This window comes from Penicillium psychrofluorescens (assembly GCF_964197705.1).
Source record: "Penicillium psychrofluorescens genome assembly, chromosome: 2".
Taxonomy (NCBI): Eukaryota; Fungi; Ascomycota; class Eurotiomycetes; order Eurotiales; family Aspergillaceae; genus Penicillium; species Penicillium psychrofluorescens.
The window spans coordinates 4,877,696-4,901,095 of NC_133440.1; the positions used below are offsets into that span (position 1 = coordinate 4,877,696).

At 50.7% G+C, this 23,400-nt stretch overlaps 11 protein-coding genes across 11 annotated transcripts; 6 read left to right on the forward strand and 5 right to left on the reverse strand.

The window, feature by feature from the left end:
- Positions 1-750: 750 nt before the first annotated feature.
- PFLUO_LOCUS4006 (uncharacterized protein) lies at positions 751-2,077 on the reverse strand (the record flags this gene model as incomplete). The annotated part of the gene is made up of 5 exons (XM_073781313.1): positions 751-1,055; positions 1,106-1,400; positions 1,463-1,617; positions 1,670-1,795; positions 1,864-2,077. 5 exons carry the CDS (start codon positions 2,075-2,077, stop codon positions 751-753), a joined length of 1,095 nt encoding a protein of 364 aa, XP_073638081.1.
- An 849-nt stretch (positions 2,078-2,926) lies between these two features.
- On the forward strand, positions 2,927-4,204 carry PFLUO_LOCUS4007 (uncharacterized protein; the record flags this gene model as incomplete). Its single annotated transcript, XM_073781314.1, has 5 exons — positions 2,927-2,933; positions 2,992-3,382; positions 3,433-3,682; positions 3,775-3,889; positions 3,954-4,204. The coding sequence occupies 5 exons, from the start codon at positions 2,927-2,929 to the stop codon at positions 4,202-4,204; spliced, it is 1,014 nt and encodes a 337-aa protein (XP_073638082.1).
- Positions 4,205-5,043: 839 nt separating this feature from the next.
- PFLUO_LOCUS4008 (D-aspartate oxidase) lies at positions 5,044-6,350 on the forward strand (the record flags this gene model as incomplete). Its single annotated transcript, XM_073781315.1, has 5 exons — positions 5,044-5,072; positions 5,135-5,254; positions 5,307-5,505; positions 5,565-5,968; positions 6,029-6,350. 5 exons carry the CDS (start codon positions 5,044-5,046, stop codon positions 6,348-6,350), a joined length of 1,074 nt encoding a protein of 357 aa, XP_073638083.1.
- An 859-nt stretch (positions 6,351-7,209) lies between these two features.
- Positions 7,210-8,309, forward strand: PFLUO_LOCUS4009 (uncharacterized protein; the record flags this gene model as incomplete). The annotated part of the gene is made up of 7 exons (XM_073781316.1): positions 7,210-7,281; positions 7,338-7,502; positions 7,569-7,643; positions 7,696-7,824; positions 7,880-7,954; positions 8,010-8,120; positions 8,178-8,309. The coding sequence occupies 7 exons, from the start codon at positions 7,210-7,212 to the stop codon at positions 8,307-8,309; spliced, it is 759 nt and encodes a 252-aa protein (XP_073638084.1).
- Positions 8,310-8,787: 478 nt separating this feature from the next.
- PFLUO_LOCUS4010 (uncharacterized protein) lies at positions 8,788-9,885 on the reverse strand (the record flags this gene model as incomplete). Its single annotated transcript, XM_073781317.1, has 1 exon — positions 8,788-9,885. The coding sequence occupies one exon, from the start codon at positions 9,883-9,885 to the stop codon at positions 8,788-8,790; it is 1,098 nt and encodes a 365-aa protein (XP_073638085.1).
- A 149-nt stretch (positions 9,886-10,034) lies between these two features.
- On the reverse strand, positions 10,035-10,551 carry PFLUO_LOCUS4011 (uncharacterized protein; the record flags this gene model as incomplete). Its single annotated transcript, XM_073781318.1, has 2 exons — positions 10,035-10,414; positions 10,464-10,551. 2 exons carry the CDS (start codon positions 10,549-10,551, stop codon positions 10,035-10,037), a joined length of 468 nt encoding a protein of 155 aa, XP_073638086.1.
- Positions 10,552-11,486: 935 nt separating this feature from the next.
- PFLUO_LOCUS4012 (uncharacterized protein) lies at positions 11,487-12,291 on the forward strand (the record flags this gene model as incomplete). Its single annotated transcript, XM_073781319.1, has 2 exons — positions 11,487-11,894; positions 11,962-12,291. The coding sequence occupies 2 exons, from the start codon at positions 11,487-11,489 to the stop codon at positions 12,289-12,291; spliced, it is 738 nt and encodes a 245-aa protein (XP_073638087.1).
- Positions 12,292-13,297: 1,006 nt separating this feature from the next.
- Positions 13,298-14,789, reverse strand: PFLUO_LOCUS4013 ([Pyruvate dehydrogenase (acetyl-transferring)] kinase isozyme 2; the record flags this gene model as incomplete). The annotated part of the gene is made up of 4 exons (XM_073781320.1): positions 13,298-13,361; positions 13,421-14,415; positions 14,473-14,621; positions 14,678-14,789. The coding sequence occupies 4 exons, from the start codon at positions 14,787-14,789 to the stop codon at positions 13,298-13,300; spliced, it is 1,320 nt and encodes a 439-aa protein (XP_073638088.1).
- A 636-nt stretch (positions 14,790-15,425) lies between these two features.
- On the reverse strand, positions 15,426-15,879 carry PFLUO_LOCUS4014 (uncharacterized protein; the record flags this gene model as incomplete). Its single annotated transcript, XM_073781322.1, has 2 exons — positions 15,426-15,696; positions 15,821-15,879. The coding sequence occupies 2 exons, from the start codon at positions 15,877-15,879 to the stop codon at positions 15,426-15,428; spliced, it is 330 nt and encodes a 109-aa protein (XP_073638089.1).
- Positions 15,880-17,611: 1,732 nt separating this feature from the next.
- Positions 17,612-18,732, forward strand: PFLUO_LOCUS4015 (uncharacterized protein; the record flags this gene model as incomplete). Its single annotated transcript, XM_073781323.1, has 2 exons — positions 17,612-17,657; positions 17,720-18,732. 2 exons carry the CDS (start codon positions 17,612-17,614, stop codon positions 18,730-18,732), a joined length of 1,059 nt encoding a protein of 352 aa, XP_073638090.1.
- Positions 18,733-19,307: 575 nt separating this feature from the next.
- PFLUO_LOCUS4016 (uncharacterized protein) lies at positions 19,308-22,036 on the forward strand (the record flags this gene model as incomplete). The annotated part of the gene is made up of 5 exons (XM_073781324.1): positions 19,308-19,438; positions 19,495-20,442; positions 20,498-20,928; positions 20,981-21,216; positions 21,266-22,036. 5 exons carry the CDS (start codon positions 19,308-19,310, stop codon positions 22,034-22,036), a joined length of 2,517 nt encoding a protein of 838 aa, XP_073638091.1.
- Positions 22,037-23,400: the final 1,364 nt, after the last annotated feature.

Consider the following 23,400-nt stretch of genomic DNA (forward strand, 5'->3'; position numbering starts at 1 on the left):
CGGGCTAAATCCCGTAGGCCACATCCTATCTCCAAAGCCTCCTGAGAAAGAGGTGAGGTGTTCACCAAAGATCCCTTCCATATTTCCAGGGCCACTGGGGGTTTGGATTCCACTTTCTTCGTTGTGAATCGGCATCAACGCGTCAAATGCCATTGAGCCATCCAATGGTGAAGTCATATGCTGTGCTTCGGTTGGGCTGATTCTTGTTTCCTGGTTCCCACTCGAGTTGGCTGAGTGCTCAATAGCCCTCCGCGGCCGATTTGTGGGATGTTGAAAGGTGCATTCTTTTCTGTGGAGTGTGCAGAGATAGCACGGTGGCTCGCCGTCGATGCGGCATGCTGCTTTCCGAGCCCGACACGAGTCGCAAGCTCGGCTACGCTTGCTCATATATCTGCGGCCTTTACTTAACATGGCCACACCACCGTGAGAGAGGCTCTCTGCAAATGTGACTAGGTCGATAAGCCTGAGCTTGAAGTGGAGAAGAACATCGGCTCCATCGGCCTAAATTGATAACGCTGTTCTGGCCGGTGAAGTCACGTGGCACTATAATAAAGTCGAATTGGGACGAACCGAGCGATTGCATTGGACGCTCCGTGGAACATAATTTGGAAAATTATCACTGGTGCATTCTGTCTTAACTATTCAACAGTGATGTCTTTCTTATTATAAAATTTTTTTATCCATGGCAATTCATTATCAATGCAAAGCCTCTCCGGACTGCTACACATTTAGATCGGTCGGCAAAGTCATTCACTCAGTAGCCTTTCCGAAATGGACTTCCCGGAGAATTTTGCACGTATCCTCGATGTACGCAAAACTCTGGGATAACCCTCTATCAGGGTGGTTGTACTGACCAAAGGCGTGCGGGACTCCAGTGTATCGCTTGATCGTGACCTCATTTCCAGCCTCTCTCATAAGAGCCCCATAGAACTCGCCTTCATCCCGCTCGAGATCAAATTCGGCGGTGATAATGTGCGCCCGTGCGAGATTCTCAAATGAAGGAGCCAGTACTGGGGTGCAGATCCAGTCTTGAGTCAGGATTTTCTCTTGTTTATCTAGTGAAAGTTTAGCAATCATGCGACACTGAGCTATATCCGAGCCCCACCGTTGTCATCGCCTAGCCAGTGCTGGAGAAACCATTGTTCTCTGGCCAAAGGACCCCATGGTGCATCGTGGTACAGAAAAACACTTTCATATGGACAAGTCGCCCTGTTGAGTGTACGGTTTCTCAGACAATATCGCATATCCGTTGCCGGCACAATAAGTAGCTGGAGCTTGAGGTCCACTTCTTCGTCGCGAGCGAAATGGGCCATAACTGCTGACATATGACCTCCAGCTGAAAGCCCGCCGATGGAAATGCTCAAGGGGTTGATGTTGAGCTTGGCGGCATTGGCAATTGTCTATATAATGCAATCCGTCATCAACCATTCTCCAGTTAACCTTTCATCGAGACTGTGCTTACCCACTTGACTGCATCCCAAGAGTCGTAGATGCTGGTCGGGTACGGGAAATCCGGGGCAAGTCGGTAATCCACATCAATGACCTTGATCTGGGCCTTATTACACATATGTCGGCACCATGCCGCTTCACTGTTGAGATTTCCAAGCACCCAGCCGCCTGAGGAAATTAGGACCGTCGTGGTTTGCAATCTGTGATGAATCCAACATACCCCCATGGAAATTCAAGTGAACGGGAAATGGTCCAAGACCCTCTGGGGTATACACCCTAATTGTAATTTCCCCGGCCGGATGTGAAACCGGTATCTCCAGATCCTCAACATGAAAAACGGACGGCCCTTAGAAGTGGAATACAAGTTTTAGAAACAGAGATACAAAAAGTGAAATCGTGGAGGCTATCACTTACCTGCAAACGTAGGATATGTGAAGCTGTACTTCGCCGGATTCTTCCGGTATTCTTCAATGCTCACCTCGTCTGCCCGTACCATTGAGCTTCCATGTGTTTCCCAAAGACCAACCCATTCAGGATCCAGTCCCCGCAATAGCTTTTTGGGGATGGATAGTCGAGCCTTTTGAGGCTTGGGCTCTATAGCTATTGCAGTTGTACTCGTAATTGTCATATTGAGGTCCTTCCGGCTGGAAGTCAAGATATGGGGAGGGTGAAACAAATAGTGTTAGAACTTCTCCAGCTTGAAAGACTAACGCGATTGAAGAAGTGAGAATAAATCTTTGAACAGTTTCCTTCTAGGAAATTCCCACTCTATTTTCCTGAGATCCGGTTGGCGGCATTCAGAAACCTAATACTGGCTCCGATCTACGGCCCGATAGGCATGGGTCGAATGGAGACTCCTATCAGCGGGGAAGGCCTCTTGTTGGACCGGTGTGGACCATGCACCCCAGATTCTGCTGGGCCAAGGTCTGGTTAAATTAAGCCATCTACCCAGTTTCTAAGTGTAATGTGACACGATCTTCTGATTGCCAATCTTTGGAGACTTGAAAATATAGGAAAAGCACCTATAAACGACTCCTGGCTGTGAGTCTAAAATGGACAGTGCGCTACACGATGTCCCGGGGAAAACCCTGGACGACTCCGGAGCAGTACTGTCACCGACGGCGCAGAGTGAGCTCCGTCGCGTCCCTGATAAATTTCCACCGGTCGCCTTGCTGATCCTTGTTGTCGAGGTGAGTTACCTTCGAGATCCAGCAATCTTAGAGCAATGGGTCGCTAACATTGAAAGTTGGGGGAACGATTCACTTACTTTGGGCTGAGTGGGCCTATCCAAAATTATATCAAGTATGTGTGCTTGAGTCTGCCTATTCCCCTAATACTAATGGACATCCCCAATAGCAACCCATATGATCCTGGGTCAGATCTGCCAGGTGCCCTCGGCAAGGGCCAAGCTGTGGCGTCAGCCTTGGGAAACTTCTTCAAATTTTGGGCATATGCGTCCACAATAATAGGTGCAATCATGGCAGGTCCGTTAGAACTTCTCTCAGAAGCCATGGTCGGTTCATGTTTGCTGAACATCCACAGATCAGTATTTAGGGAAGTTCAAAGCCATCGCCGTTTCACTGGCGATATACATCGTTGGCCTCATTGTTTTGGTGAGCACGTCAACACCGCAAGAGATTCAAAACGGCGCTGGCTTTGGAGGCCTCATTGCAGCAATGGTCATCATTGGTCTAGGCACAGGTGGCATCAAGGCGAATGTGACGCCGATGTGTGCTGAGCAGTACCAAAATGCAGAGCCTGTAGTGAAAACGCTCAAGTCAGGGGAACAGGTCATCGTTGATCCCGAACTAACCGTCGAGCGCCTTTTCATGTGGTTCTACTGGGTAGTCAATGTCGGGGCTCTTTCGCCCTTGATTACGGTCAATGTCGAGGCGAAGAAGTCATTCTGGCTGGCCTATCTCATTCCTTTGATGTAAGAGCATGTCAAGATTAACATTTACAAGTTATCTAACCTGTTTCTAGAGCCATTATCCTCTCCGGCGTTGTGTTTTTGGCAGGCCAAAAACGTTACGTTAAGATTCCACCAAAGGGGTCGGCTATCATCGATGCATGCCGTGTGTTGCATATTGTCCGACAGGAGAAGCAATTCAAAAATGCAATGCCCTCGGCTCTTCAGGAATCAGGAAACTTGAACAAGTATCCCTTCGCACTGGCTCCTCAATATACAGATGAGTATGTCTCAGACGTTCGTCGAGGCTTCATGAGCTGCAGGGTGAGTCAAAGCGCAAATAAGAATGTTGTCATATCACTAAAGAAGCTTAGATGTTTATTTTCTTTCCATTTTATTTTATCTGCTGGATCCAGATTTGGAACAATCTCATTTCTCAAGCCGGGCAAATGGCCCTGCATGGGACCCCGAACGACCTCCTTCAGAACCTGGACCCAATTGCCTTGTGCATTTTCATCCCGCTACTTGACTGTAAGTACTACATTTTCTTGGTTTGGCTAAATTACTTTGAGGATTGAAATCTTACTCTTCATAGTGGGGATCTATCCAATGCTTCGCAAATTCAAAATCAACTTCAGTCCCGTGCGCCGGATTTTCACCGGATTCCTTCTGGCCTCAATTTCAATGGTATATGCTAGCGTCTTGCAGCATTACATCTACATCTCTCCTCCAAACAGTATACATGTGTGGATTCAAGCCCCCGCATATGTTTTTGTTGCCTTCTCAGAGGCCTTTATCATTGTCACCGGTCTTGAACTTGCATTTACGCACGCGCCTAAGAAGTAAGTTCCACGCATCGCGGATTTGGAGAGTATGAACTGTGCTGACAGGTCGCCTATAGTTTGAGGTCTGTAATTTCGGCCCTCTTCTGGCTTACGATTGGCATTGCCGCTGCAATCTGCATCGGGTTGAGTCCGGTTTCACAAGATCCTTATCTTGTTTGGATGTATGGGTCACTTGCAATTGTTGGGTTTGTGGCAGGATGCTTGTTTTTCATTTGCTTTCGAAAGAGCGATTCTCTCGACCCGGTTGCGCAACGCCTTTATGAAGGTGTACCGGTAAGAACTGACGCGGCAGCGGATACCTCTGATGTTGTGAGAATTGGAAAGCCTAGTGAATAGTTTTATATTTTGCGCATTGTGATCAAACTCAATATGTATACAATTTTTTCTTCATGTTTTGTGAAAATACTCATCACCATATTGGGCACATAAAGTCTTGGACATCTACAGACACAACTCTCTCAATGTCCAGCTTCAAATCAATCATCTAGTTTCTTATCAGTGGACTTTCTACTGTTGTTCCCTAGAAACTCCACTTGACGTGTTCTTGACACTTTTTAATTATCTTAAGACATGAAATATGATTGCGAAATTGTTGCCCCTTCTAAGAAATCGGGGGACGATGGCTGGAACGTCGCCCGGTATCGCCGATCATCGGCCAATGAATGGCGACGCCGACGGCGGTCGTGGATGAATGCCGCCAATCGGAGCAGCTCTTGCGCGGGAGGCTGGTTCGTGAACTTAGACAATGTTTTGGCACGTCGATAGCGTCTGAATGAGTATTGTCTTATGTACCGGAAAAATTCTCACACTCGATTATTCGGAAATTCAGTGCTTACCACAATGAAAAGCGAAACCATTGTCGTTCTCGGGTGAGTCTTCGATAGGTCTCAAACGGCTTTTCTCATTGTCTAACCCGAATATTGGTTTTCAGTGCTGGGGTCATTGGCCTTGATGTCGCTTTGGCGCTCGCAGAAAAGGGTCTTGCAAAGTACACTACTATCATTGCTGAGCATCTTCCAGGGGACACATCTGTCAATTACACCTCACCATGGTCAGTATGAGCCTAGGCACTGAATACGAACTTTGAATAACCGAACGTTCAGGGCTGGCGCAAACTTTTCCGCTATCTCCTCGAGCGACGAAAAAGCTTTGCGCTGGGATAAAATCGGCTACAAATATCTACTTCGCCTGGCTGCTCAAAATGGGACTAGAGCGTTTGTTCAGGAAACTCCTTCAACGGAGTACTGGGATGATATGCCTTCCCAGGAGAAGCTGAACTCCATGGCAGATTATCTCAAAGATGTAAGCTACTGGTTTGGAAGTGCCTGAATCTACAGTACCACTAGGCTGACTGAATCCAGTTTTGCATCATCCCCAAGACGGATTTGCCTGAAGGGGTGGCATTTGGTGTTACATTCACAACTGTGACACTGAATGCGCCTATGCACATTGGTTATCTCATTGAGAAGCTTCATCTCGACTACGGTATCCAAGTTATTCGCAAAAAGATACCAGATATTCAGTCGGCCTTCTTAAGCCAAGATACGCAACTTGTTTTCAACTGCACTGGAAACGGTGCTCGAGTTCTGCCTGGTGTCCAAGATTCCAAGTGTTTCCCCACCAGAGGACAGGTAGTACTAGCCAGAGCTGGGCATGTTGGTCGTAATGTTATGCGACATGGAAAAGACTACGAGACCTATATTATTCCTCGGCCGGGCTCAAATGGCAATGTAATACTGGGAGGTTTCATGCAAAAGGGAGTTAGGTGGGTTTCTCTCTCCAAATCCTTTACTATCTCTTTCCAGGAACTAAACAGTATGAGTAGCACCCATGATACCTTCAAGGAGCAGACGGAGTCTATTTTGTCACGAACGAAAGCATTGCTTCCTGATCTCGATTCTCCAATGACAGAGCCACTCGCCGTTTTTGCAGGGCTGCGGCCCTCGAGAGAGGGAGGTGCACGGGTTGCCATGGAAGAGATCGCACTTAATTTCGGCAAACGAAAAGGAACGGTTGTTCATAACTACGGTGCTGGAGGAACCGGGTTCCAGGCTGGATATGGTATGGCCATTGAGGCTGTCCAAATCGCGGAAGGGGTCCTTCAGAGTATTCTTCATAGCTCCGAAGGCACCCGGGCGCGCCTATGAGGCACTTAATTGGGGCTTTTTGCTTAGATTCACTTTCTTAGAACAGCCATCGTCAAATAAGAATAATAAGTTCGTGGGTTCTGTTACACTGACCCGGCCGGGGTAGTATATAGCGCAGTGTAAGAATCTTATTTATCGCGCAAATTCCGCAGAATAACATCAAATGACCTTGCACATGATCCCTCTATTGCGAGATATGGTACTCAGGTTGTCTGTACCTCATCATGTCTGTGGAAAGGAGTTGTGGCCGCTAGCCCTAACTCACACGCTCGCCCCCTTGACCTCATCACTGCAGGGATGCTTAAGATAAAGGCCATCCATCCCCAGTCCAGGATCAAAAAGATGCTTCCCAGAGAGTCAAGCCCTGAGAGATTCCAGGGACAGACCGACAGGGCAGCCACACTCGCCCAGGAACCCAACCCAACGCCCACGCCCGCGCCCATCATCCCTTGCCTCCCTTCTATCCAAGATCGACAGCGATTTCACTCGGATATCATCCTAGAAGCATTCCTGTGACGGGCTTGAGAGCCCATCTCGATACCCACTACATTCCTCGGAAGGGATAGTACCGAACAGCGTTGCTTGTAGGGTTAGCGATGGGAGAGAATCAAACCAAGAGCTTTCCCTCCCAGCCCCCTGGGATGCCTGGAGTAATGTAGTGGCATTTGCATAAAAGCTATCGGAATGCAATTTCCTTCTTTTGATTTCGCATTCCGTAGACACTCGTTTATACCCATCCCCTTCCCTCGCTCGTTGTTGTTGCTGCTCAACGCCAACTCGCCCGCCCACTCCGTCGCCCTTTGTCGTTCGTCGACGCTTTCTCTCGTTCGCACAGCCAGATACTCGAAAAATCGCCAAAATGGTCAAGTACACCATTGCTCTGACCCTTCTCGCTGCTGCGAGTATTGCTGCGCCTGTTCCGCAGCCGGGTGTATGTGTTCTTGCTCATGATTCTGATAAGTTATATGCTAAATTATTACCAATTAGCATGCGGTCAACCCTCGGGATGGAGATGCTAATCTCCTCGGCGGCTCGGATAGCGGTGTCGCCAAGCTGCTGGGCAGTTTGACTAGCCGCAACAGCGAGAAGACTCCCAAGGGTAAGAATGGGGGTATACTCGGTGACGTCCCCATCCTTGGTGCTCTCCTCGGTGTACGTGTTTTCTCTTTCCTGGTGGCCAACTCCAACTTCCGCTAACGATTGACTTGTCTTCTCAAGAAGAGAGAAGTTCACGATCTTGAACCCCGGAAGGATATCCTGCGCAACCTGCCCATCCTGGGTCCTCTCCTTGCCGTATGTGACGCCCAAAATCAGATTGACCTAAGTAGCGCTAACATGATAACAGAGTGGCGATAAGAAAGAGAGGAAGCAAAAGAAAGAAGGCACTCAGCACCAGAAAAAGACGGATGCAAGCGACCATGGGTTGGCCGGCATCGCTGGAAAACTCCCCATCATCAGATCCATTCTTGACTCCGTACGTTCATGCCATCCGCACTCCGAAACAAGTAATGCTAACAAGGCTCCCAAAGAAGGCCGATGATTCGGATAAGAAGCGCGACATGGATGGCTTTAGTGCTTTCCTAAATGAAGCCACCCCAGCGATGGTACGCACCCATTGAGCGTGAGAAATAAGAGTATATACTAACCGATAATTCTCAGGAGCGTCGCGAGGAGCACCAGCACGAGGAACGCCAGCTCGGCGAACTGGTGAGCAAGGCGGGCCTGGGCTCTCTGTTTGGGGGTGCGCATCACGGAGTGGGTCTTTTGCCGGTAAGTGACACTTCCCTGGACACAGAATAGAAGAAAAACGCGCTAAGACTGCTCCAGCAACGCCGGGATGAGGAGCAGAAACATGAGAATGAAGCCCGCGACTCACCCCTCCAGGGCGCCACGCTAGTCGATGCCCTCTTCAAGGGCGGTGTTCTCGGCCGGCTCAAAGGTTTGTTTCCTGCGAAGTAAATCTGTTCTTGGAAGGCCTTGCAGGTCCAGTCATCTGTAATGGTAAGGAGAGAGAACGAGAGGTAGAACGAGATGGGTTAGGAAGGTGGTGAGGGATAGCTGTTTCGATGCTGAGTCTGCTGTATTTATTGTTGAACGCGAGCTGCAATGTCAGAAAATGATTCCCCCGGATAGATATACTACGCCATATTTCTGGAGAAGAGACAAAGGCAGAAAGAGGCAAGAGAAAAGCCCGAATTGAAGGGATTGTCGTTATATTGACGGAGTAAACCAGCCGCAGCTGGGAAAAGCAAAGCAAAGCAGTGAAAAAAACACCGAGATCATAGTTCGTCCTGCTGCACGCAAAATCCACCTATTTCCCAGTAAACGAGCGCCGTTGGGGGTATCAAATCAGTCCACGCGAGAAAAAAAAAACCAAAGCCAAAATCGAAGTGAAAGAAAAGCAAGACCAAATCACGACTGACAACTGCGTGAGAGATCAGTCGTAGTCCTCCATGTCCAGATCACCCATGTCCACTGTTGTCCCCAGCGCCTCTTTGCCTTCCCGGATCATATTCTGCAACTGCCTGTTTAGCCGGCGGATACTGGCATCTTCCTGGCGCTCCTTGCGACGAAGCTGCGCCGCATGTCGTTGCACTTCCGCGGATCCCGGAGTATCTTTGGATCGAGGCGATGACAGACCTGTACTCTTCGTTGGACTTTTCGTTGGGCTCTTCGTTGGCGTGGAGGGACGTGCACTGGAGGAATACGCAGTTCGCTTGTTCAGACGTGGAAGCTGTGCCGGTCGCCGACGAGGACTGGACGCCTGGTAAGCCCTGCGAGCGCGGAGAGAAGGACTGCCGGTTTCGACGAATGGATCATTGGACTCGTTTGGCACGACGACCCAGTTCCGGTCGACGTCGTCCTCGGGATACTGGCCCGGGACCGGAGTCAAATGAAGTTTGTTGTGCGAGCTGAGAGTGTTGTCTTTCTCGGCAGAAGATGGTGCCTGCCATGCACTGGAATCGAGCTGTTGTCCCGCCCCGGCGGCCATGTCGTAGCCTTGTCCGCCACCTGCGTAAAACCCGCGGAATGTACCGGACCAGCACAAGTCCAGGACCTTGCCGACGGCGTTGATCACCGTACGGCCCCAGCCCACGGGGGTTGCGGGATCCGAGCCATCGATACTGGGGGACTCGCGCAGACTGCGTTTGCGGGTTTTGCGACTGGGCTCGGCGGGTGTTATGGAATTCACGCTGGAGTCAAGAGAAGGGGGTAGGAAGGATTCGCGGTATCTGTTTTGGCGGTAGTCGAGCTCGGCTGAGTGGTGGTCGTCTGCCGTTGTTGATGCTGTGCTTGTTTGGGTCGGATCGCGGAGCAGCGGCACGGATCGGCCCAGCTCGGTCGGGGGTTGGAGACGGGATGCCAGAGCCCCTGAATCGCGTCGAGATCGCTTGCGGGAGATGGAGCTGTAAAGGGAGGAAGTAGCGGAGGTCGAGTTGGGAACCTGGAACAGTGGTTCGGGCGTGCTGGAGATATCCAGCTTGGGCGGCGCAGGCGATTCGAAGTGGAAGACGGGCATGCTGGTGTCGGGCATTTTGGCGAGAACAACTCAAGAAATCGGAGGAAAAGGAGGATTCTCCCCCGGGTGGTTGGTGAGTGAGAGGAAAGAGAGAAAAAAGAAAGTCGAGGCACTAATGATGACATGACACTAGCGGGTTACTATAACAACAAACTACAAATTAGTTACAGTCGCTGGCTCGTCCACTCCACCCCCGCTGCAGACAGTCCATCCTCCCCATCGACTAGCACACACCATCCCTCGCCGTCCTGTCCACCATCGCCTGCAATCACGGCCTCGAAGTGCTCGCGCGCATACCCCAACACGCCATCATCAAAGGTTCCCGGCTGCAACCACACCGCCGGAATGCCTACCGAGTGAGCCTCTTCAAGCACCTTGAGCGTCACGGGCGGTGGCGTCACCACGGACAGCGAAGTCTGCTTCGGGCTTGGTAGAGCGGAAGGGGAGGGCACTGTTTTTATCGAACGCGAGGGAAGAGAGATCTCCGCGGCTCGCGGGTTGAGGGGCGTCACGGGCAGCGAGTGCTGGTGGTACCAGGCAAGGACTGATGGGTGTTAATAGGTCATTCCTGTCATAGATTGGGGGATGTTCACTTTTGTAGCCAAACTTGGCCGGGTCGTTGCTGGCCCCGGCGACGGCGAAGCGGGGGGAAGAGAAGAAGCGCTTGACGGCGGTTTCCATATTGACAGTAGATGTATTTGCGAGAACTAAGGCTTTTGAAGAAGAAGAGAAAGTGAAGCGGAGAGGAGGAAGACGGAGAAGCTAATACCTCGGTCCTGGTCTCCAAATTTACCCAGCTAACCGCGGGCGGTGGCGGCCGGTTTAACTTGCATGTTCTATGGGAGGCATCCCCAGTCAGAGCTCGTGGGGCTAGCTCCTAAATGCCCGAGCCGTGCGCTAAGCTCCCCAGATCACCCAACATTCTTGCTCGATAGGTGAAGGCGACTGGTGGCTTTCTTCAAGGGCCAAAAATCACTCTGGCCCGTCCCTCAGGCTGCTCGAACCACAATACACGGTGAGACGGATATGGCGGGATTAGGGTTGGTTAGTCAGTTTGGCTGGCTGGATTTGATCGTAATCGATCTACCTGGCCATTTCAATTTAGAAAGGAGGCAGAAAAATGGTTTAACCTACATGGTTATAATTCACCAACTTAACTTGCTGGCAGGGTGGTAGCGATGACTAAGCCATTTAACCTCATCTGGTGCCTGTTTTGACCCCACTGCATCCATCTCGCGCTTCTCTTTTCTGAATTTTACCATGTCAGGGGAATTCCTCGGCCTATAATATATACCTAGACAAATCCTAGGGTACTGGATCATGTATGTGAGATAATCCCCTTTTTTGACGGTAGTGGACAAGACTCATTCTTCAACTAGACATCATCATCAAAGTGAACCTACAGATCTATAATTCAACCCATACGTATTCGCATCAAAATATCGAATACCTGGCTGCACTTGTTTAACCTTCTACTGATTGCTCGTGCCTTCTGTGGGCAGGATCTGCCCCTTCGTCACTCTTCACTCTTCAATTCTCATCTGCCGCTTCCAGACCTCTCTCTGGTACTGGCCTGGAATATTGTCATTTGATCAGATCTCAATCTCTCCGCACAAATGGCACACAGCGGATCAAATACCCCCGGGACAACTCCCCACGCTGTCATTCCCATCGATATCGACACAGACTCCGACTACGACTTTGATCCCGACGACGGTGGCATGCAACTCGACCCTCCCGAGCCAGCCTTTGCAGTACCCCGACTCGGATCACTACGAGGGTTGCATGCGGGTATGACAAACGATGTTTCCCCCCTCTACCTCCAATATCACTCACACAAGACAGAATACTCCATCCCCGACCTCGACTCCCCTCGCTCAGACCAATCAGCCCGAATGAGCCACACAGCAACCCTCAAGCAGGATGCTTCCGCCCACAACCGTATCCGCGAAGAGAAGAATGCCGCCCTGGCTGTACTGACGAACTGGGAGCTGCTTATGACATATGCTCTCGCCAACAACGAAGTGAGCATATGCCCTGTTCTCTCTCTTCCACTTTGCCTGGGTATACTCAAACACTAATCCAATAAAGTCCGTCCCCATGACCCGCCGCCGCTTCACAGCCAAGCTCATTGCCCCAGGCAACCCTCAAAAACAAGAGGAGCTCGTCGCCGAGCGCTGGGTTGTGAATTCGGAGAATGGCCCCGTTCTGGTTCCTGGCCGCCGGCGTATCGTGGTCGATAACGATGACTCGGGCTGGAAGGGCCCGCGCAAGCCGCGTACTGCCTCTTCTGGCACTGCGTCTCCTTCGAGGTCGGGATCACGCTCGGGTTCGAGATCCGTTTCTGCGGGGCACTCGCCTGCGCACCGTGGGAATAAGTCTCGGGGGCGGAAATCGGAGGGTTCGTTATTTGGGTCCTAGCATTGAGTGGGAAGAAAATCAGACTAGGAAAAGAAGGACTGAATGGCTGCTGTATCCTCGCAGGCTTGTTTTTCAGGTTGTGTTAGGGACACACACCCCCTGATGGGGACTGGGCGTGTGCCGAATAGAATGCCTTTATCGGGTCTACTGTGTAGTATACGTGGTCCCCGTCCTGGCACCCGGAACGTACACTGGAAGACTGTAATGGCTCTGTGACATTATTCTTGTACATGGCGCTGATCCTGGGTTGGTCCCACGAGATGGACAAGGGATCTCCACAAACCTTCTCAATGATGGATCTTATGTTCTGCTAACGGTTGGCCGTTGTGTAGGGTGGTAAGGAAGATATGATGGGAAGGTAGGAAGGAGAGAGACTATGAGGGCTAGACAGCCGTACCTTTTTAAGCACACTGCCCTAATTTAGGGTGTTTAAGAGGTTGAAACAGTGGGTTGATTCAAAACACAGTACAGGACAGCAGCAATTCGAGTGAATGTCTGTCCATGAAGAAATAGGTCTTTAGGTACAAAAAGGGTGAGTCCAAAAGCTCCAGTATGTATATACCTTAGTTATGGGCTGGAGAGTAATGGGTATCAATGAGCATGCAAAACCAACATAACGTGGCCTGCCTTTTGTAGTGTACTCTGCTTCTTCTCTTTTCCAAAGAGAACAAGACCAGACCCAATCATCCAAAATGGATCTGGTCTGGCAGAGCTAGTTTTGCGATATTCTTGCGCGGATGAGAATCCAATCCAAACGTCCGGGAGAAAGAGTCTACATCATATCCTCCTCTCTCAGACGCAGCTCCAACTGGAAAAGACTCTCCGCGTCACCGACTTGTTTGCGCTCCGAGACCTCCCGGGTGCGGAGTCTCGAGCGCAACGCCTGCACGTTCATGGGCGTCAGTCCTCGAGAGGGCTCGGGGGTGGGTTCCGGCTCGATGTAAGTGGGGTGCAGACGGTGCGAGGTGGTGAACCGGACCCGGCCATCTCTCATGACGGGTAATTGTCACTGCAGGGGCTCGGAGCTGGAGGACAATCGGTTCAGGTGGAGGTAGACGTCTGTGCCGTATCTGGATGGGTTTAGGTTAGTTTGATTCCGTTGGACGGTGGGTAATTTCTAGAGACTCACCCCTCCATGCTGATCAGCTTGAGGTCTCCGCCAAAGTAGCGCGCGTACAGTCGACTGATGGGCAATCCATATCCGAACCCGGCCATCGGTGCTTTGAAGTCGCTCTTGTCAAAGTCCGGGTCTAGGTTGGGTGTTTGCTCCACGGTCGTGTACATATACGTCCAGACGAGAGGGATCGCCGAGCGGGGAATACCGCCGCCCTCGTCGGAGACCTTGATCGTGATGTCCTCTTTGCCCTCGGCCACAATCACCTTGGTGACGGGGAAATCTTCCTTGTCGGCACCGTGTTGCTCCACCACCGCCCGCAGCGAGTTCTTGAGGGTCTCGAACAGCATGTGCGACAGGTGGCCCGGCACATACATGAAGTTCAAGTCGTCCTTGCAGACCAGCTGCACCTTGGGCGCCTCGAACAAGCCATAGTAGTCCTCACAGACAAACCGGGCGTTCTCAATGGCTTCCAGCGCGATATCCCGGACATTCGTTTTGGTGCAGATGATCCCGACGTAATTGGGGTGCTTGACGTGTGTTTGTTCCGTTAACGCGATATGTTGCCCTATGAGCATTCGTATGCCTATTCGCGACATGTAAAACCGGTCGAGGAACGACTGGATCGTGGAGTCGATCTGCATCCGCTGGCGCTCCCGTTTCCATTCGAGAATGCCTTGGGCGACAGTCGTTACGACGCTGTCGTGACGCCGCTTGATCTGCTGCAGGGTCTTGGCGAATCGCTGGTTGTAGTCGTTCAACTCGGGCGGCCAATTCGAATGATCGTCTGCGGGGAAAAAGTATCGCCGCCCGGCCGCCGCCGCGGCTTTCCCGTTCCCATTGCAGTTGGAGTTCGAGGTCGGCGATGACCGGTACTGGCCCTCACGCACGCTGGGATTTTGGGTGGCTTCGGAGAGAATCTTGGAGGCCCCGCCGTTCATCCGGCCCGGTCGCAGCAGACGGGATTTTACCTCTTGTGTGAGCGATGGCCGGGTAAGCGTGATGATTTCCTGGGGCGGAGATCAGTATCACATGGGGGCATTGGGAGCGAATTCGATGACTCATACCTCGAACGACTGCGCATACCAGTCCTGCACCTTTTTGATCGAGGGCATTTCACTGAGTCCATCCGGCAGCTCTCCGAGATCCTGGACGCGGTGGGCGAGGCGGATGGGGAGCTCTTCGGAGAGAAATTGCGAGGCGCGGAACAAAGTGCCTACACGCGGGGGGAGTTAGTTTCCGGTGGTCGGTCGCAGCAGAAGGGTCGCGTACCGGTAGATGATCGATCTCCGAACTGCACCATTTGTCTCAGCGAGACACCGGTGGCGGGGAAGCTGGCATAGTGCTTGATGGTGTTCATCAGGCTCTCCGACGGCTTCCACATGCCGAGAGCGATTCAGGCCGTAACGGCCGGGGTTCAGCGGGGAGGTCTTTTCTGGGCAGAGAGGAGAGAAGTGTCTGGGGTGGACAGTCCGCGGGTGGTAGTGAGGAGAGAGGTCCGGGGAGAGTCGCGTGAGGAATGTGGAGGGAAAGCGAGGGAGGCCGGTGAGTAATAATAACTGGCCGCTCCGATGTGTTCCACTGCCGAGGTTGACGATCTGGAGAATCTCCGCTTTTAGGCGCCGGGGGTCGGAATCGAGGACCACGGTGGTTACTCTTGGGACTACCTGGCAGGAGCGATTCAGTTCATCTGGGGATCCCCGTAGGTCGTAGTCGTTCTAGTACCTCGTAGTGAATTGATTGACTACGGAAAGAAACGGAAAGCACGAGAACCACGACTGACGGTATACTCGGGTGACCGCCGATTACCTGATGCGGTTTAGCGGGTCGGGTTGTGTCAAGCGGGTTTCTCTAACCCCATTCATCCCTGAGTATCCCTGAGTATAGCCTCAAGGGTCTCAAGACCAAACATTGTAATAAATAATATTTCTACTCGACACAGCTTGTGATACAATACAACCTTCCAACAACTTGCTGAAAATCCTCCCCAAGAGCATCAGCCGCTGCTCCTTTATTTGACCTATTCTCTCTTTTCCAAGCTCTTTTTGACCGGGCTCTTCGAATGGAACAACTCATCAATCTCTTCCAAGTTCCAGCCCTTCGTCTCCACAAATGTGAAGTATATGACCACAACGCCAAACGCATCCCACGCAATATACATAAAGTAGAAGCGCCAGCTACAGTTTTGAATTCCAATGGGTGGAACATAAGTGTTCAAAACGTTTGCGGTGTTCAGCATCAGATTCATAAATGCAAGGCCTTTGGCGCGGTCGTTGTACGCGAGGACCTCACTAGGGTAGAGAGATTGCATCGGGGTCTGTCATCGGAGGACTGTTAGTCTCACTTCTTTGGATGCAGGAGAGACATTTTCTTACCCAGGCAAACGCAAAAACAACCAAAAACAAGTATAAGAACGCAATTCCAACACCGCCCACAACCTGTTTCCCCTTTTGATGTGCCGTGCAGGCGGTCATGATGCTCAGACAGATAGTCATTCCTATGCTCGAACACATCAAGAGTTTCCGTCGACCGAAAGACCGGATGAAGCGCAGACCACACAGGGCAGACACCATCATGATTGGGGTTTGAACAGCGTTAAGTAATAGTTGTGTCTGGCTATCCTGGATTCCAGCCGTTTTAACTAAATCCCTTTTAGCGATGATCTATAATCAAAAATGCAAGCGTCATACCCATCAATGGAAAGTAGTAGCTAGTCGGTGGCAGATCCAACTGCGCAAACCACGCAACGCAGGCGACAAGAAACGTTCGATGCCGCGCTGCTCGGGTATTGAAAAGACCACGGATATCCCAGAATCTTTTATCGGTTCCGTCGTGGCTGATGACTTGCTGCATCTCCTCCAGTTCTAATGCAACAACCTTAGAGGAAGGATCTCCGTCTCCGTGGTATTCAATGAGGATCTGGCGGGCTTCATCAATTCGATCATTGGCAACATACCTAGATCATATTAACACGCTCACTTTGCAAAATGAACCTTAAAGATAGCAGAAGACTCACCAACGAGGGCTTTCAGGAACGAACCATACCAAAACTAGCACTAGACATGATGGCACGCCTTGGACGGCAAGCGGTAATCTCCAAACTGCGGATCCAATACTCTTGTGAAAGCTCAAACCGTATTCCAGGAAAGTTGACACAATAGTGCCTAGGAAGAAACAAGCCTGGAATCCCCCAGCCAACTGTCCTCGATACTTGGGGTACGACATCTCAACCACATACGCTGGACCGGCACTCTGGATAATCCCAGCCCCCAGTCCTAAAACAAAACGGCCTCCCATGAGCATGCTTAAATCTTGCCCAGCGGCCTGGACGGCAGCTCCGACGAGACAAATGGCTGATCCAATGGCCATGCCGATACGTCGACCCCATATATCTGCGCAAGGGCCTGCGAACAGTGAGCCGCTTATGTTGCCAATGACATATAGAGCTGCAACCAGGCCCTGGTTTGAGGGGGTTATGCCAAAGTAATCGGTGAAAGTAGTCATTGCCGAGAGGCCGCCTCGTAAAGTAAGTTAGCAGGCGACGATATGCTGTGAAGAAAACGAATACTCACCAAACGTATTCGAGTCAAATCCATTGGTGGCCGAACACAGATATCCAATAAAGATGCATGCATACAGACGCAAGAAGCTCTTGCGGAAAGGCTTTGGGTCATCTTCCTTCAAAGCCTCTAGCATGCGTTGTCCGACTGTAGTAGACTCCTCAATCTGTTTTGGCACTTCATCATGGCTAGCACGAGGCTTAGAGTTAGTCATGTTGATTTGGAGTAAAAGTGCCAACTAGATGCTCAAACTGCGCTGAATTCTGGGAACACCCCTGGGCCATGAGGGGCGATGCGGCCCCTATATGTCCACGCCGTAAGGATGGCTAGCACGTCACGAGCCTCTCATAACTGAAACCCCGGGATCCTGAACTATAGCTTTTGTTCGGGATTGAAGCTGCGAGTCAAGGCAGGGTTTTGTGTGGGGGTAAAGACTAACCCACCCAGACACGGTATAGGTCTCCGTAGCCGATCGGTGCACCGCGGAGTGACCGCCGTGTCAATTTAGGGCAGGTCCCACTAAAGTGGATCGACAGCACCTTGCCGATCACTCCGATTGCCGATGTGATATTGTGTGGCTTACTTTAAAGAGCTCGGCTGTCAATAACCTGTCGTGAGCAAAATATAATTTTTCTCAGAAAGCAAAATGACCGGAATCGCAGTCCTGGGTGCTGGCCTTTTCGCCAAGGAGGGTATGTGACCATCACCTGCGAAACGTTGAGAGTAGAATATCAGACTCACCATGTTGTTTTAGCCCATCTTCCGGCCTTGGTAGAGCTCCAGGCCAATCTACTAGCCGTGTATTCGCGCTCTGTCTCATCAGCTCAATCGATCGTCAATGCTGCCGCTGCCCTGAAAGCGCCAACCTCGCACATCGACGTCTATGCCGACGAGCTTGCGTCAGAGAATCGAGGACTATCGGCATTATTGAAGCGTCAGGATATTGGCGCCGTCGTCGTTGCCCTTCCAATCCTCGTCCAGCCAGATGTTGTCCGTCAGTGCCTGACAGCCGGAAAACATGTATTGTGCGAAAAGCCAATGGCCAAAAATGTGCAAACGGCGGTGCAGCTAATCGCCGACTACGAGAAAAATTTCCGTCCTCGTGGTTTGGTGCTTTCCGTGGCTGAGCAATTCCGCTACGACCGCACCTTCACCCGTGCTCGCGAGCTATTGGCTAGTGGAAGTATTGGCAAACTGAATCACGTCCATGCGCGCATCTGGGGCAATATCCAGCCTGGCGACAACAAATGGTACGAGACTGAATGGCGAAAGAACCCGGAGTACCAAGGTGGCTTTATCCTTGATGGTGGAGTGCACTTCGTGGCATTGATCCGTTATGTCTCTGGACAAGAGATTGTCAAGACCCTTAGCATGTGCCGTCAGACGTATGCCCATCTGCCGCCTTTGGATACTGTCAATGCAGCTTTACAGTTTGACAATGGTGCATCTGGGTCTCTGAGCATCTGCTTTGCTTCTTGCAAGGGGACTTTTGAGTTTATCTTCGTTGGTGAGCAAGGATCTATTACTGTTTCGGGGGTGGAGGATGCAGAAGATTGCCAGCGTATCGTTCTGGAAAAGGCCGATGGCACAAAGGAAATCGACGAGGTGATTGTTGGAAAGGGTGTCTTGGAAGAAGTCAAGGCCTTTATTGCTGCTGCCGCTGGAGGCAAGCATGACGCGAAAGCAGGAGCTCGAGAGGCATTGGCCGATATTGCTGTCGTTGAAAGTATTTGCTCGGGAGGAGGGCAAGTGCAGGCTCTACTATGATCTTGTAGATAAACCACATAGACGGATACATTCTTTACTTTTTTTTTAGATTGGAAAGTCATATTTCACGTTTTCAATCCCAAGAATGGAAGAGCAATCTAGCTACATATAAAACCTTGTGTTGCTTAGTAGATGCCGGTCGGTTATTCCGTTTCAATCTCATAAAACATCACATGCAGCTTTTACAAGCCGACAATTCCTGATTTCATTCCATTTAGTTGCCAACAACACCACAGCAGCAGATGCACGCGGATTCAACCGCCGCATATCCTGGTTCGGAAAAGCCTTGAGGCGCCATGGTGGCCACGGTGGAACCGACCGACAGCCGGCAACCCAACGAACGCCACGGTCAGGGCCTCCCCCACACTAGAGACGCAGGGGCCAGAATGCATCGGGTGGCTGCAGACCCGCAGAGTTGCCGTTCACCCAGATCGTCGCGGACACCTCCCCGTGTCTAGAGGGGAAGGCTCTAGGAGATGACGATGGGTAATGTTGCAAGTGAGTTAAATTTAAAGCACAGACTGGTCTCACAATGTAAGCTAACCACGTCGTTTTCTCTCAACAAATACAACAACATGGCTCAACTTCGCACTTCCCAACTTCTCGAAAAAGGCTGGTGGTTGCGCGAGACAGATGGGCTGACTGATTGGCTGTCCGTGGCTAAAGTGCCGACAAGCGTTCAGTCGGACCTGATGAACCATAAATTGTAAGCTTCAAAATACGTTGCTATTTGATATATCTTATGCTCATGTTAGGATACAGGATCCCCGACCCCTTCATTGACCTAAATGAAATATCCACGGAATGGGTAGGCGAGAAATCATGGTCCTACCGCGTCGACCTCCCGCCAATCCCTCCCTCAGCCCGAAGCGACGGATCAAAGATTGCACTTGTCTTCGAAGGGTTGGATACATTCGCCCATGTGCGCCTCAATGGAGAAACACTGCTCCAGACCGATAACATGTTCCTCTCGCACCGAGTGGACATTACGAATCGATTGCAAGATCAAAACCAGCTCGAAATCGACTTTGGCTCGGCTCTGCTGAAGGCTCGTGAGATTCGAGCTGCGCATCCTGAACACAAGTGGGAAGGGTTCAATGCTGATCTCTCCCGTCTGGCTGTTCGCAAAGCCCAGTATAACTGGGGATGGGACTGGGGTCCTGTCTTGATGACTGCTGGGCCTTGGAGACCCGTTCGGTTGGAGACATATCATGCACGCATTGAAGATGTCCGTGTGGACTATCGCGTGGCTGAGAATTTTGACTCTGTTCAGGGAACTATCACTGTGCCTGTGGAAGGAACAGCTGGCGATCAGGTGGCTGTGGATGTAGAGTTCGCTGGAAAATCGGTTTTCAGTGCGACCACAGCACCTGAGAACGGACTTGCCATAATCGAGTTTAGCATCACTGATGCCTCACTGTGGTATCCGCGTGGTTATGGGTCTCAAGCCCTGTATACTGTGCGCACTGTGCTCAGCGAGGCAGCACGGGAACTCGACAGTCGTTCGCAGTCCGTCGGATTCCGAGGGGTGCAACTCGTGCAGGAACCCGACGATATTGGCCAGTCGTTTTACTTCCGTGTCAATGGATTAGATATCTTTTGCGGAGGCTCGGACTGGATTCCTGCCGATAGCTTCCTCACAAATATTTCAGAGGATCGGTACCGGCAGTGGTTGAAGCTGATAGTTGATGGTAATCAGGTCATGGTTCGGTGAGTATTATCTCTTATCATTACAAGTGGTATCTTCTAATGAATATTTGCAAAGGGTCTGGGGTGGAGGCATCTACGAAGACGATTCTTTCTACAACGCCTGTGATGAATTGGGCCTTCTCGTATGGCAGGACTTCATGTTTGCCTGTGGCAACTATCCGACTTTCCCAGCTTTCCTAGAGTCTGTCCACGAGGAGGCCGTGGAGAATGTTCGCCGTCTTAGACACCATGCCTGTCTTGCTATCTGGGCTGGTAACAATGAGGATTACCAAGTGCAGGAGCAGTCGGACTTGGAGTACAATTATGAAGAGAAGGATCCTCAGGTGTGGCTGAAGAGTAACTTCCCTGCTCGCTATATATATGAGAAGATCCTGCCAGAAGTGGTGCAGCAGGAATGTCCCAGCGTCCCCTACCATCCTGGTAGTCCTTGGGGAGGCGGCAAGATCACGTCTGATCAGACGATTGGCGATATGCATCAGTGGAATGGTGAGTTACTACAACATATCCCGATTGAACTGTCATTGCTAATATTTTATAGTCTGGCATGGCACACAGGAGAAATACCAAATCTTCGAAACGCTAGGGGGTCGATTCAACAGCGAGTTCGGCATGGAGGCTTTCCCGAACATCCAGACCGTTGAGGCATTTGTGACGCAAAAGTCAGAAATGCATCCTCAATCGCACACCCTTGATTTCCACAATAAGGCTGATGGGCATGAGCGACGCCTCGCCACCTATGTGGTGGAGAACTTCCGCCTCACCAATGATCTGGAGGTAAGCTGGTTCCTTTGTCCCCTGAAGAAGCTAGTACTGATCAAAACAGAAATACATCCATCTCACACAGCTAGTGCAAGCTGACGCTCTGATGTACGCCTATCGCGGCTGGCGTCGCCAATGGGGTCAAGCAAAGCACTGTGGTGGTGCTCTGGTCTGGCAGATCAACGACTGCTGGCCCGGTACATCGTGGGCGATTGTCGACTACTACTTGCGAAAGAAGGCAGCGTACTACGCCTTATCTCGGGTCCTGGCGCCGATTGCCGTCGGAGTCCAGCGAGAGCACCACGACTGGAGTGTCGCGCATGCCCGACCGGCGAAATCGAGCCAGTTCCAGATGTGGGTGGTGAGCAGTCAAATGAAGGTAGTGGATGCCACCGTCAAGCTGCGGTTTATCTGCATCGAGACAGGCGAGGATATCAAACCTGCCATTACCAAGAAAATCCAACTGGTTGCAAATGGGACCACCGAGGTGTTGAAGGGGGTTATTGATAATATCTCGGAGAAACCTCATGTGTTGGCGGCAAACGTCTTCGTCGACGGTACCATTCTCTCTCGGGATGTGGATTGGCCTCAGCCGTACAAGTATCTATCCTTCGCGGACCGTGGTGTGACCGTGCGCCAGCCATGCCATGGAGAATCTGGCACAATCCGTGTCAGTGCGAAGCGACCTACTAAAGGATTGATGTTCGAGGAGCGCGAGGGGGTCACTCTCAGTGATAATGCGATTGATTTGATTCCGGGTGATGAGCAGGTCGTGCAGGTGTCGGGGCTTTCGGCTACCAGCCCCGCCCTGAAGTATCACTATCTGGATCTGTGATGGTATGAGTATAGACTAGATCAATAGAAGAGTGTGGTTCGATCAACAATATGGTTATTTAGGGAGAATATCACTAGTCTAGTAATCAAGAGTGGAATATTCTCCGTGTTTTCCACATTGTTTAATACACAGGGCTTTTCTCGTCCTGGTACATTTGTAGAACGACGAGTGTGATATGGATTGCACGATGCCTATCCCCCCCCCCCCCCCCCCCCCCCCCCCCCCCAACTTTGTGAAGACGTGTCGATTCTGACCAACCTGTGCTCTCTTTCTTAGAGCATGAGGCAGGGTACACGTCCTGTAATAGTTGGTGTGATTATCAACTCGTAGTGCTAGAGGTGGTGCTGCGAAGGCAGGTCTGACTGGTAAAATCTGATTTTCTGGGGAGTTTTTGGGGGCTTTATTTCTAAAAAAGTATAAATCAAGGACATTGAACTAGTCCCTCATAGATTGCCAGTTCAGCAAGATATAAGTTGGGCTTCTTTAGCAGGTTGTCACGAATATCTTTCATACTTTACAACTAAGGAAAAGCATTAGCAGCTACTTTTTTAAAGACAGAGATTATTTGGTAGCTCTTATTGCCCTGACCACAAAAGAGATTGCATACCTTGGCAAATTCGGACGTGCGGTTTAGCCTTTTTAGCGTATCCGCAGAGAGATTACAATCACTAGGCATTGCCACACTTTGAGCACATTGTGAGTCTAGAGAATATCTCCGAATTGCGCCTTACCTTATCCCATATCATAATGCAGTTTTTCTCGTCCTGTTATACGGCATCCTGATATTCGACCTAACAACGTCTTTGTCTCTAATGAGCTAGAGGTCACCGGGCTAATCGACTAGCGGCATAGCACGGTTCTGCTTCTCTCTCTGCAAAAGTTACGGTGCGGAAATCTCGGATTCCCTAAAAGAACCTATTCTACCAAATAATTTCAACGATCTAAAAGGAAAAGAGTATGGTTAGTCGGCGGAATTATTCCGCAGGCGTCAACTTCACTATCTCTACGTCAAATTGACAGTAGTATGGATCTAGAACATTACGATACGGTGGCCTATGATTTCAGCTTACTTGGACGGCTTTTTCACCACGTGAATGATCCGTAGGAGGGCGATAATGCAACCTAATTCATCGGAAAAAGAGTGAACAACAAGGGTATCAACGCGGCTGAAACAGTTGAGGAGAGAAAGAATGTAAGAACTTTGGATTTTCTCCAACTTCTGTGAGGAAGATTATTTGTGAACATACCTGAAGCCTAACGATTCAACCTGGCGACAGGGGTCTAGTTCGAACGTCATAATCCCAATGTAGAGGATCGCTAATCTCACCACAATTATTGTTATGCTCTCGTGATACGAAGAGCAA